A 14197-nucleotide genomic window follows, 5' to 3' on the forward strand; every position below is an offset into this window, starting at 1 on the left:
TAATTTTTTAAGCACGCTGCTCACCAAAATTATTGTCGATAGCGCGCTGCCCCCAAAGTTATTTGTAGTGTACTGCTCATCAAAGTTATTTGTAGTGTACTGCTCATCAAAGTTATTTGTAGCGCGCTGCTCACCAAAGTTATTTGTAGCGCGCTGCTCACCAAAGTTATTTGTAGCACGCTGCTCACCAAAGTTATTTGTAGCGCACTGCTCACCAAAGTTATTTGTAGCGCTCTGCTTAGCGGAGTCACATGAGGTTGGCGTTGGCATCGCGATCATGTAGGCGCATGTGGGTCCGGACGGACTCCTTGCGAGCGGAGCGGTAGGAACAAAGGTGGCAGGCGAAAGGCTTCTCGCCGGTGTGCGTGCGCATGTGGATGGTGAGTTTGGCAGGTCTGTTGGTGGTGTAGGAGCATACGCTGCAGTGCAACATCCTTGCTCCTGAGAAACTCGAACTACGAACACTCGTGTTCCGTTGTAACGAAGAAGAACTGTGAGCAAATGCCGATAAACTGCGAGAATGTGAATGTGAAGATGAAGATTGTTTTCTGCCACGGGAGGATCTAGGAACTGGCTGATGAGGGATGGTTAAAGGGAAAGCAGAATTGAGAAGTCTTGTCGAAAAGGCCAGGTTGTTCGGGGTTTCCTCCAGATAAGCTTCGGCATGCGGGAAGTGGTCGGTGGCAGAAGCGCACGGATCGCTCAGAACCTGGAACCAACATACAGGAAAATGAGACAAACTCTCGAGAACTCATTTTATTCCATAATTCTACTGAAAATAAAAAATCATCAAGTTTCCAGTTACTACATTTTAGTGAAGAATGTTTTTTAACTGTGGAATAAATAGTGAAAATTATACGTGAGAATTTTCTGATAAGAATTAACTTTCTGTTAATTCTGTTAAGAGTTAAAATGTTTTGTTTAATTTAATGTTTAATGTTTCTGTTAAGCATCAAAATGTTTTATATTACAAAAAGAGTTGATAGTAAAATAAAAAAATTAGGATGAAGAATGCCTGAATGAAGGATTGAGCTTACAAATCCTGATTACTAGAACAGACTGTAATACAACCATAAAATAGATATAAACAATAGAAAAGTACAAGAAAATGACATCCGCACCCGCGGTCGCTTCTCCAGAGCTTACACCGAGGTGAGAGGTCATCAAATTGAATCAGTCAAATATGCGACTGAGATGTTGTACTGATGTAACACCGTGGGGCACCGATGTTGTAGTTATGTCTTCTTGCAGACCGACGTTGTATTTATGTCTTCTTGCAGACCGGCGTTATATTTAAGCCTTTTTGCAGACCGATGTTGTATTTAAGTCTTCTTGCAGACCGGTGTTATATTTAAGTCTTCTTGCAGACCGACGTTGTATTTATGTCTTCTTGCAGACGGACGTTGTATTTATGTCTCCTTGCAGACCGACGTTGTATTTATGTCTTCTTGCAGACCGACGTTGTATTTATGTCTACTGATGGCATCAATTCATCAAAAATATCACCCATGTAATTTTTTTCTTCAATCTAACTCTTGGTTTCTTTTCATCGTAAAAAAACACATTGGTAAAGAAACATACATCTGCCCACCATAAAGCAACAGTCGACGTGCTTTGATAACACCAAGATAAAATTAAATAACAAAGAGCTGATAATTTTGCATAGACTCTAGATTTTTAATAACAAAGAGCTGCTAATATCGCATAGACTACCAATTTTTATCAGCACAGACTATTGCTCTTCTCGCTCACCACCCATTCTCTGCGCATGTTATTTTTATCTCGAAAATTAAATATTGTTATCTCAAAGCCGTCACTAAATAGGTAGTACAATTTTGTACCCGTAACAATAGGTGAGCAAACATTGTAAACTTGCTGCCCAGGGCCTATACTTTCAAAAAAAGTTAAGAGATCGTAAGTTCATCAGCCAATCATTGACGGCCTTTCAAGCAAAATCCACCAATCGCAGACAAGAAAATAGAGCGTAAGTACTTACCTTCACTTAGCGAGTTTTGAAAGTATGGCCCCAGGAACAGTAACACCGTCAGCCAATCAATGACGGATCGCAAACTGAACCCACCAATCCCAGATGAGAAATCGGTCGCGAAATGCACTGAAGTCGCTGCATGAACTTAGGCAGCTCAGGTACATGTACTTAGGTCGCTATATGAACTTACGCCGCTATGAGCACTAAGGCAAGTACGACCTCTGCAGAATATAACTTAAGCACTTACTCATAAGTAATGTTATAATATGGGTGAGTAAGAGTAGGAACACAAGTAGCGCCGTAGTGACTCATGATGTCATCAACCTCCTTGGGTTGATGACATTAGATTTTTAGTGCCAATTTGTACGATATATCAAAAACCTGTTAAATAGATTCTAACGACCTCCTATATTTTTAGTGCCGATCTGAGTAAGACATTAAACTTGCAAGAAAAAGTATAATTGAATAAAATGCTCTCTAAGTACAAGGCACACTCACTGAATGCTCTCTGATACAAGGCACACTCACTGAATGCTCTTGGTAGGAAGACAGCGAGCTCTCAAATGTGTCGTTGCCAATGCACTCATTCCACCCACTCAAGACCTGCACATCCATAGGAACAATTAGATGCTATCCATGGAATTGAAATAGAATATAAAAACTTCATCAATCACCAATTCTTGTAACCACTACTTTTTGGGCATAGATCAAAGAAAGTGTGTTGATAATAACACAAATACAGTCTATTCACTAAATGTTATGTTTCTGACAGAGCAACTAACACATCAAAAACTTTTCATCAGTAGGTATGTAATTTTTTTATTAGAAATCAATACATAGGAGCAAGCACATTCCGGGATGGAAAATTGTACATCATCATTCCGAATGGAATACGAACACAAACCTCCAGATGAGAAGGGTCCAGAGACTCCCCGGTCTGTGAGCCGTTGTCTTGGTTGTTATCTAAATACTGCCCCTGCAGGAGGTGTTTGGAATCTTGAAGATCTAAACATGAAGTAACATCTTCTTCCTCAGGTTCTACTTTGACATCAGCATACTGAAAAGAAAATACTACCAGTATTGAGCATGCATTGTTGGATACATCCCATCAAATAAAATCAATGACTAACAAACCTTACCTATGTTTACAGTACCTACCGGTACCTATCAAATTAACTAGCATAATCAAATCATCATTTTTATCTGGGAATGAAACAGGTTGAAGTGGTTTCTCAATGAGAAACTATGAAAAAGAAGAATTCATAAAGTACTGTTCAAATTTCACTCACCTGGCCATTACTCTGATTTACTTCAATAAAATTTCCTTCTGATTCCATGCAAGAAGAATAAACATCTTCATGCAAATCTTTTGTTTTTGGATTTAGAATTGTGTTGCTGTCTTCAGTTTTCATTGCATTAAGCCTCAAGCTTTTAGATCTCTTCCCATCACTACGAGTCTGGGTGATATCAGAATGATGTCCACCATCTTCAGACGATGTGGTGGAGAGTTTTCTCTTCTTTTTAGAATATGAAATGTCTTCTTTAGCAACATTGAGAACCCTCTTAGCACGGCAAGGACTAGGATTTTCACTAGACACATCTTTTTCTACATCATCTGGACCAGCCAAACCCTTAATCTGCAAGCTCTCTGCTGCCTTTATGAGGCTGGATAGCTTCTCCTGAACCACATTGACCTCACCAATGTACATGTAATGTAACAATGCTTCAAAATCTTCTGAACTTATGTCTTTGAGAACTACCACTGGGTGTTTACATGTTGTTTTTTGGAAAATGTTCTCAAAATATTCACTGCATGTTGATAACACAAACTTGTGAAGAGGGTAAAATTTGTCCCCACACAAGAGTGTCACATCACTCAGTGACTCCTGTATCAGAAAAAAATCATGACTTTAATAATGTCTCCAATGTTCAGTTTCATATGCAAATAAACAGTCAATTGAACATTCAAGTATTTTTTTTTTTTCAAAGCCAAGGCAAATTTGTACATTAAGAATAATCATATGCATACCATAGTTCAAATATATACCTAGGTATTTAAATCAAAAAGTAATGCACATTACAAAAATATATGATCGGAACACTTTGCCTATTATCTCATAACCAAATATGAGCAAATTTGTCTGAAAATTAAACTTCATATTTGGTAACTATAAAAGAAGTGGGAGGAATGGAATCAAAAGTAAGGTAAAATGTTACAAATAGGTACTCTACATCAAAGCTGATGCCCTGAGTGAATAAAAAAATTAGCATTAGTAGTATGACTGGCTTATTATTCTATGATATAAATAGATGATTCAATGGTAAATCACAACAATACTGACCTTACACCTGATGTCTGTTAACATGCTGATAAAAGTTGACTGGTGGTTGTTCCATTTCAGTGACAAAAGTCCAGCAGTCATCCTGATATTCTGAAAGAAAAATTCTAATAAGCTCAATTGAAATGTGTACTGTAATCTGGAATCATTCAATTACATAAATTTTTATGTGTACAGTCCCAGCCTGAATTAATAGTAAATAGCTAGTATCACATTTTGAAGGGAAGAAGGAATCCAAATAAAATACCATATCAATTCAATTTTATTGACTCTTTCAATAAAATCAATTTTATAAACAAAACTGAATCACAACTTTCTTAATAGATTAGAACAGGTTAATAGTTATTTTCATACAATTGAACCCCGCTAATTGTAGTCTTGTAGATATGGTGTTAGAAAATCATGTGTGGAGCATAACAAAGTACTGTATTTAAATAACAGACAAGCAGATCCATATTTCATCTTTATTTAAGGAATTGATCATTAATAACTTTGGTACAAAATATCCAATCTTGACAGGACTGGAATCTTCCTACTTGTTTCGGAAATCTTGCAGCTCCAACATGACAAATTTTTATTACATTTGAAATCTTGCGGCCCAATCGTGCACATTTGTTCACAATTGGATAGGATGTTATTCATCTGGCAGAAATATTGCGGTTCCAGAAATAGCAGGAAACCTTTAGCTGAGGCGCTAAAGGTAGATATTATCCGTGCTTGTCAGTGAAACAATTATGACAATTGGATTGAACAATTGTTTTTGCCTGCTTTTTTAGGAAACTTTTGCCTAATATTCCAAATAAGGCTAAGCATGGGCATTTTTTCTCATTCATGGGTACCTTTTATCAAATTTTCTGGTATACTGGTTACTGGTATAGGTTTATTTGTGAATGCTGATCAGCAGCCAGAAGGAAAATAGCAAGCCATTTAGAAACTTTTTTCACTTGTGAATAAAATCTTTTGGCACCACAGTGACAAATTTTTATGCTTTGAGAATCTTATTGCCCATCCATGTAGTTTTATCAATAATCAGAGAGGAGGATATAATTTATCTAATGGGAATCTTGTGGCTCCAAAAATTATAGGAAAGCTAAGTTGTGGCTTAAATAGTAGATATATTTGAATCTATTAGCCAACTAAACCTGGTTGTTGTACAGTATACATACTGTACTTCACAAAAAATATAAAAATAAAATGCAAGTAAAATTCGGCAGATTTTCCTTAGTTTTTAATAAGAAATTTGAAAAAAAAAACAGACCTAGAAATGCATGAACTAGGGCACTAGGCCAGATTTGCATGCACTGTTGTTTCAAATTTTCAAGTTAGGTGCTTCACTGCTTGACAAGTTGACTCTGCTTGAGTGCTTGAGAACTATTTTGACCAATTGGCTGTTTCGTGACAACTGACAGTGCAACTTGGCATTTGCGAGTGATGGAAAACACAAGTAAGAAGTCACCCTGTGTCCCTGTCAGTCTGTCACCGAGTGTCAGAATGACACTTATTCCTATCAACTTACTGATGAAAATTCAGCAAAAATTCTGTGGTGAAAAAACAATTTTTTGTGAAACTATGAATCAATCAGCTTTGCAAATTGTAAATAAGGCATAAAAATGCAAATGGTATTAATAAGGATAGTGATAACAACAATAATGCGTCCGGACTCCGGATGAATGAAATTTCTTCTAAAACGGAATTAAAAAGAAAAGATTCACAAAACGCATATTGCATCAAGAATTCTAAAAAAATCTCGCTAATCATAATAAAATAATTCACATTTTTTTACCGGTCCGACACTTCAGCGAACTCGCGTGCGAACTCGCCTGCGAGCTCGAATGGAAAACCTAACTTAATTTTCAACTCTGGCACGCATAACTCCGTCAATAATGGACGGATTTTCTTCAAATTTGAAATATAAGTAGATAATATCAGTACNTGGTCACCGAAAATTTAATAGAGAGTGTTCAAAGACGTGCGACATGGATAATTCCGGGCTTGAAAGGCAATTCCTATGAGGAAAGATTTAAGATTATGAAGCTTCCAAGCCTCTGTTATCGACATCTGCGTTGGGAACTCAGTTAAGCGTACAAGTATACGCATGGTATACAAGGTTCCAGAAGGATTACTAGAATTTGAAACAAGAACCAACACCAGGGGTAATGGCTATAAACTAAAAAAACTGCGTTGTAACACATCCATTCGACAACATTTCTTCTTGCTTCGAGTCACGACATGTGGAACAGCCGCCCTGATAACATCGTTGACACTCCGAGTGTCAGTTATGGAAAGATCGGGTTCCAATTACGGATCCCTTGTGAATCAAGTCACGAAAAATTCAAGAATTGGCAACTGGCCATGGGCCTATTTCTTTAGTGCCGACATTTCTATTCTATTCTATTATGATTTATGTGGTTAGTTTTCTGCCTGAATAAGCCTGAAGCAAAGTTGTGCTCCATCCGAGATGAAAGATCATGAAAATAAATTTGTACGATGGCTTCTACTGATTAATATTAACGAGCTTGTACGCATTTATTGTTATTTGATTTGTTTTTGAAAGACAGTAGCTACCTAACTGACTTGCATACACCAATTATTAAAAAAAAATACTCGGGCATCCGTTTAAAAATAGTACAAAGCAGAATTTTTCATACAAATGGAGTTCAATTTTTCTGTGGATTTTAATCAATACAATTCCGTATACAGGTTGCGCACGAAAGGTACGAGTGATCTCAAAAACATTCATTAGCCTGTTAGTTAAAAAGATATACTTATATAAAAAGATGTAAGATAAAAGGAATAGACAGATCCGCTACATCAGATTCGCCTTATTTTGCTTGAGGCCTCAGCAAAAAAAAATTCATTTGAGTCGACGTCGTTTGCGTAATGGGATTGGGCATCAGAGAGGGGTAATTTCAGAAGTTGTCTGGAAACCATTTCGGTGAGTTCCTTGAGCTGCTAATACAGAGGAATTGTCAATTTCACCTGATTTATTATATTAATATAGCAAAGTAAGTGAGAATTTGTCCCTTAAAGTGTTCGATGATCGAAAATGCTTACAAATAGCAAACCTTCTTCAGTATTTTTAATAGTAACAACAAGAAAAGTACAAGAATCGGCGACAGGCCTATCCAGGCCTATTCTTTATTGCCGAGGATACTATACTATACTATACTAATAGTAATCACTTCCCTCCCAACCCCCGGTGCCAAATATTTTTGAGTAATTCATTTTTGCTTGCATGTGCCTTAGATAAGCTTCGGTATCGGGCGTATTTCCGAAAAAAATTACACTTATTTTGAACTCTAAAGTCGTCTACATTAATTTTAGTTGTGCAACGCCGATTTTATTTCTCATTTGTCTCGCCGATCTCATTCTCATTTATTCGGTTGAGCATGTTTTCTTTATTACGTTTGGAAGACGCTTGCTACCAAATTCAAGGATGAAAGTACAATGTAGATACACTCAAACAACATAATTTGGAAAATGTATGGAGAATTGAGACGATTTATTTGCCGCGCTTAGTACACATTCAGCATTGAGAGGCGCTTGATGGGACTCAACGCATTGAAGTTAGTATAAAAACAAACAACAAACGCTTCTTTGCCTGGGAGTTTCAAGAAAGCAGGAACATTGCAGTGCCAAAGCCTAAAAGTAACGGGTTCACACGAAGTGTGTGGTTTAGTCAAGTTCTATAAAATTCTAACCCCTGATTTTGCGTGGTTAAAACCATTTCTTTATATATGACGTGTCAATAGTTTAATAATGTTGTCATACGAGTAATCTAGTATAATAAACACTTCCATGAGCACCGGAATTACCCAAGGACTGAAAAAAGCCGCATGCGATAACTCGGTATCCTACTGCCCGCTGTTGTTCATCTTGGTATCTATGAGTTACCTAATGTGTAAGTATAATTTTTGCATATATTAATCTTTGAATAAAGATGTCTGTTATTGAAGGAGTAGGTAGAATTTTTTTAGCACTTACGCTAAATAGGGTTTAGAAATTATCTAATCGAATAAAAAATGGTCGCCAGTCAAAGAAATTATCTTTATGATTGTCGTACGCGAATTGGAAGCATAAATATGTTGAGAAATATTACAAGAAATTAGTTACAATCAACCATCATGCGCAACAACTCTCACAAAAGCTACATGTATTTGCAAACACAAGCCTACTTACTTGCACCCCTCTTCTTACATAGCGCATATCTCCTCGATACCTCTTCTCCACTATATACCGTCAATGCCACTTACGTCGCCACAACTTGTGTCGCCAGTATTCAACATTCAATAAAAACTATGTATTTAGTAAGCAGAATTAAGCCATAACTTTCGAGCGTGATTATAAAACTTTCTTTGTTAATCTGCGGAAATCGAAGCTAGCTACCAATCGTAATTCTGATCAGTATTCTTAGGTTTCTATTAACTAGCGGCGAGTTAAGTGGAGATGCTGCCAAGTGGTGACTTGTGCGGCATTAACGGAAGCTTTCAATAGTAATGTGTCGAGTCGTTAAATATGATGCCCCTTAACAGTAATGTGACGAGTCGTGCTGTAAAGGATTAAATGAAACGTATGAGGGAAGATTTTTTTAATTGTTTCATCATTTTTAACCGTTTGGTTCCGAAAACTTTTGCTAAGAAACATACTCACGCACACTGACACACAGACACCGTTAATTACCTACACGATTTGGGCGAACGCATCACAGAAGATGACCAGGGGCCATACTTTCAAAACTGGCTAAGTGAACGTAAGTACTTACGCTCTATTTTCTTGTCTATGATTGGTGGATTTTGCTTGAAAGGTCGTCAATGATTGGCTCATGAACTTACGATCTCTTAACTTTTTTTGAAAGTATAGGCCCAGGTTAGCCATGCCATCCATGTCTATACGAACAAACGCGCCCATAGGGTTCAGGACACACATGATTAAATCATTTTCCATTCCATGATCCAGTTCCTAGATCGAGGAAACCTGGCATGGATAGTCCTTATCCATCACACGAAAATGTAAAATTTACAGTCATGCCAAGAGGTGCATGTTCTTTCCCTACAAATAATATTATTAATGTGTTACCTCGAGAAAGAAATTCACCTTGTCTTTGAAAAATTTCCCCATGCTTCTTTCTATGCATTTCATAGCGATCATATAATTGTGAAAGGTTGTACAGAACGAAACAGGTTGACTCTAAATAACAAATGACATCACCTGGCACGAGGCACCTCATTATTTTTACACACCAGTTCCATTCCAAATACTAATGAAAAATATCGTAATGAGAATTTCGTATATGAATGCAAACACAGGATACCTGCGACACTGATACAGACTGATGAGTAATGAGCTGAAGAAATATTATGACGACTGAAGTCATGCAGAAGATATAGGCCAAAAACGAGGTGGAAGAGATGGTTGGTCACTTAACAAACTGAGGCTTTATCGAAATAATACAATGAATTGAACTATCAATTTAGCTATTGACTGTAAGTTGAATCACTTACATAATTCAAGCCATTAAACTGAAAAATCATTCACGGAAATTATGATTATTTTGCCTTCCCAATTAAGCTGAAAAGACTGGACTGAATCTGAAACTCGTTGTGCTTCTTCTCAGATGAAATAGCTGATATTTCTTAACACAGTTTAACGTATTTCTTAACACAGTTTCGAAATACGCGCACCGCTTGCACCGATTTAATGCAATGCAATTTAACTAACTCAGTTTTCAAATATTTTATATATAAAATTTTATCTGCAAGAAAAAGTTTTCAGAAAACTTTATGTAAGGCTTTGGCGAGGCTGTTTGAGGCGAAGCTGCCACCTGAGTAGAATACAATACAATAGAGATGTCAGCGACAAATTATTTAATTTTTTTATAAAACTAAACATTGAACTAAATGATTTGACGCCTACTTTTTATGCTAAAATGTAGACAAAACACTGCATTGAACGTGAATGGTGAATCATTTCCATAATTTAATTGGTAGTCAGTGATGTGTTACTGCCTCCAATATTTTATCACTCCACCTAAGAAATGAATAAGCTTCTCTTCCGAAATATTGAGTCTACGAGTAAAATGTTCAGTAAACGTAATGATCATAAACATTCAGGGGCGTAATGTGCAGCGTTGCGCTATACTGAAATAAAAACTCGCTCCTGACCTATTGATTTTAGGCAATCCTAATAGAAATTATCTATTGACATCAAAGAATTATTAGCTTTGGCTTAAAACACGATGATGACGAAACGTCGTACAATGGAATTGTGAAGATTAATGGTTTAATGTTGCATCACTTTTCATAAAGAGTGATTACTAACTAAAATAACTAAAAACATCAAATAAATTCATATCACAAGAAAATTACTAAAGAGGAAAGTTACGGAGGAAGACATTCAATTAATGTACTACATATTTCAAACAGTCATACTTCAGGATACATTATACACATGAAATTGGACAGGCCAAAGTTTAACTGAGAAGAATTTCAGGAGAAGAAAGCAGTCTCAAATCAACGTTGATGACTTTGATGGTGTTTTTTTCAAATAACTACTTAACAGCGAATTCCATAATAAATAAACATCATTGCTTAAAGTAACATCGAGTTTCTTCAATTAATGACTAGCGATTCTATTTCACAATATTTGGATAAATCAAATAGGAATACATAACTGCTTAAAGACTGTTAAAAATAGGAATACAAACTGCCTTAATTGCCTTATTAAAAGCCCATTAAATCTCTAAAACATTTCTTTCCATATTAGTAAAAAATTTTCAACGTGTTCCCAGAAGCGGTGGCAGCATCAAAAGCAGAATAAACGGCACAAAAAAAAATTTGTGAAAACTTTCCCAAAAAATTTCTGTACGATGTGAAGCCTTGAATAAGGAAGGTACAAATGGTATGGCAAACAATTGGCTAAAAGGCGTGAGCATAAGACACACAACTGAGTATAAAGTATCAGTGTCGAGATACACAATTAAGTACAAATTGTCAGTATCATGATGCACAAGTGTCAATCTATAGAACACGTGGTCGTCATTTTCGCGCCAAGATGTAGAGTCCCCACGCAAATGCGAAGTATCCAATTAATAAAAACCTATTTGGTATGAAACTTACATCAGCTGCATATGTCGGATGATGTTCGTCTATCTACATTTATCCGCCTTCATCGCAATATGGCGCAGCTCATCGTCACCTCTTCACAATTATGGAATTATGAGTCCGCAAAGCTTTTAAGCTTTATTAGTAAATTAGGTTGATGAATGGCAAAAAGGGGCCTAGGGGGAGCCATGGTTCAACATGGCACGAGTAGTAACAATTAAGTGACAGAATACAGCACAGGGAGTGGCAAATACGACATGGCAAGTGTCACAATATGGCCTGGCGCGAATCAAATATGACATGGCGAATAACAACTATGACATGGCAAGTATAACATAAAATGACATGGTATATGAATGTCACAATACGACATGGCGAGAGGCAAATACGAGATGACAATTATCATGTGACATGGCAAGTGTCACAATACTGCATGGCAAGTGGCAAATCCTGCACGGCATGTGGCACAATAGGACATGGCAGGTATCATATAATTTGACGAGTGACAAATACGACATGGCGAGGCAAGTGTCAGTGAACATAAATGACTTTCGGAAATTTAAGGTGCCACTTTGGTATGTATCAGTACAGAAGTGGTCGTACAAAAATACGAATTTAGAAGAAGCGCATGGATATTTATATCAATATACACAGGATTAATTGATTTTAAGAAACTTAATATAAAAGAGCGAAATGATCGTTGTAAAATGAGAATTTATATGATATACGGTGTAATTATTGATGTGACATGATTAATGCCACAATAGACGAGTTAGTGGAATAATCGATGTGACGTGAGGGAGAAAATTATCAGTAATTTATGCTGCAGATAAAACAGACATGGATAATGGACGTTCTCAATATTTTCCCATAGCTTTATTACGTTAGTACTTTATTTGCTAATACAAAAATGGATGAATACTGCTGAATTATAACAGCTCGACGTCTCAACCTCAGCGGCAAAAAAATAATTTCTCATCCATGATTTTTTCGGATTTTTCCTGTATTGTCATGGTACAAATTAAACGTAAATAAGAGGATAAAAACAACAATAAATTGGCATTAACTGAATTAAATTGTGTGAAAGATGATTTTTCAGGATCTTTCCGGCAACCGCTTGGTCAATCACATACAGGGCTCGAAATTTGTCAGGCATGTAAGCGAATGCTATTTACAATCATTCTCAATACTTTGATGATTAATATTTAAATTTAAAAAGAAAAGATTTAATTGATCTTCGACTAGTTTATGAAGAAAATCGTTTCTGAAAGCCGCTCATTGAATCCTAACGATCAATGATCTAAATAAATATAAAATTGATCTAGGTCATGAGAGAAATTGACAACATATTATTGCACTGAGTTTAGTACAAGCAATACATAGGATTTTGTATATCATAATTATTTATAATCAAGCGATTAATTAGTTATTAACAGCTGACCCAATTTAAATACATGAATCGCTAACAATTTTAAAGTTTTCACTCTTTCCAAACACGAGCCACACAACATTCAGACAGTGAGATGAACACTTTCTCACACTTCCAAAATTTTTGCAGACAAATTAGAAGACGCGCGTTATAAAACTCTTTAAGTTCCGCAATATGAATGAATATAAAAACTTTTCTTCAATTGAAAAGTAATAACAAGAGATACCTCTGACTTTATCCCAACAGCAACAACGGGCTGGGATTTTTTTTTTCTCTAAGGTTAGCAGAAAATTTTGATTTTTCGAGCGAAGAAGAATTCAGATTACCAGTAATATATTTTTCCAGCAAGAAGAAATGTTCGTTACTTTTATTCAGATGGAAATTATGCCAGAGCTACGGGTTAAACAGGCAAACTTCCAGGCATGACGATGTTCAAAAACGTTGATAAAGAGTTGACTTCGTTGAAACGACATACATATGTAATCAACGTTATTTCAACGTCACATGCCCGGTGAGTTAAGTGTCTCGTTTTGACACGCAAGTGTCTCACGGTGCCATGAAAAAGTATGATAAATAAAGATATTTAAATGTAAATGTCACATAAAGCTGAAGGAATTTGCGGAGCCAAAACTCTTCGTCTAGAAACAGTAACTCTTGTCACATTACTCTTATACTCAGAAAAATTACTGGCTTATTTTGTCCAAATAGTGACCCACTTCCTGCGCGCATCACTGATACGACCAAACCGGGTCAGAATGTCCTGCACAAGTGCAAAAATGCGTCACTATTTGGACAGAGTCACGTTCATTTATTTGAAAATAGATATGAATAGAACTCACGACGTTTATTTTCTCTCGCAGACAAAGTGTTAAATAAGATGGTTTAGTCTACGTACACACAATTCAGAACCGAACCATACCGAACTGAACAATAATAATACTAAGATACGCAATAATAATAGAATAATGATTGTAATAATAATAGAACTAACCAGCCATACTACACCCTTTATAACTTGCTCAATGCATGTGGCTAAAAATGTCACTGATATAAACCAGATTTCAATAAGTTCTTGCTCGTATGGACGTTCAAGCAACTTGCCATTGAGTATCAGAGGAAATTAAATGAACGATTTCTCACCACTAACTTCAAAAACGAAAAGAAGTAGCTGCCCTAGCGCGCCTTCCATCCGTCAAATATTCCATTTTCAATAAATTTTTACGGTTCACGTGCAATGATTGCATGCGATTGTAAGAGCTACGGGCAATGATTGCTAACGCAAAATTTATTTAAAGATATCAATGACCCAAAATGAAAAAATGTTCGCGGTCACTTCAGTAGG

At 36.3% G+C, this 14197-nt stretch overlaps 1 protein-coding gene across 1 annotated transcript; it reads right to left on the reverse strand.

Annotated features, from left to right (window-relative positions):
- Positions 1 to 108: 108 nt before the first annotated feature.
- Positions 109 to 5788, reverse strand: LOC108675841 (zinc finger and BTB domain-containing protein 7C). Its single transcript, XM_018163881.2, has 6 exons — positions 5585 to 5788; positions 4330 to 4419; positions 3277 to 3873; positions 2892 to 3044; positions 2516 to 2590; positions 109 to 709 (listed from the first exon to the last, which is right to left on the reverse strand). The coding sequence occupies exons 2-6, from the start codon at positions 4408 to 4410 to the stop codon at positions 248 to 250; spliced, it is 1368 nt and encodes a 455-aa protein (XP_018019370.2). The 5' UTR covers positions 4411 to 4419; positions 5585 to 5788; the 3' UTR covers positions 109 to 247.
- Between the last annotated feature and the right edge of the window lie 8409 nt (positions 5789 to 14197).

Source organism: Hyalella azteca, unplaced genomic scaffold, assembly GCF_000764305.2.
Source record: "Hyalella azteca isolate HAZT.00-mixed unplaced genomic scaffold, Hazt_2.0.2 contig16219, whole genome shotgun sequence".
Lineage (NCBI taxonomy): Eukaryota > Metazoa > Arthropoda > Malacostraca > Amphipoda > Hyalellidae > Hyalella > Hyalella azteca.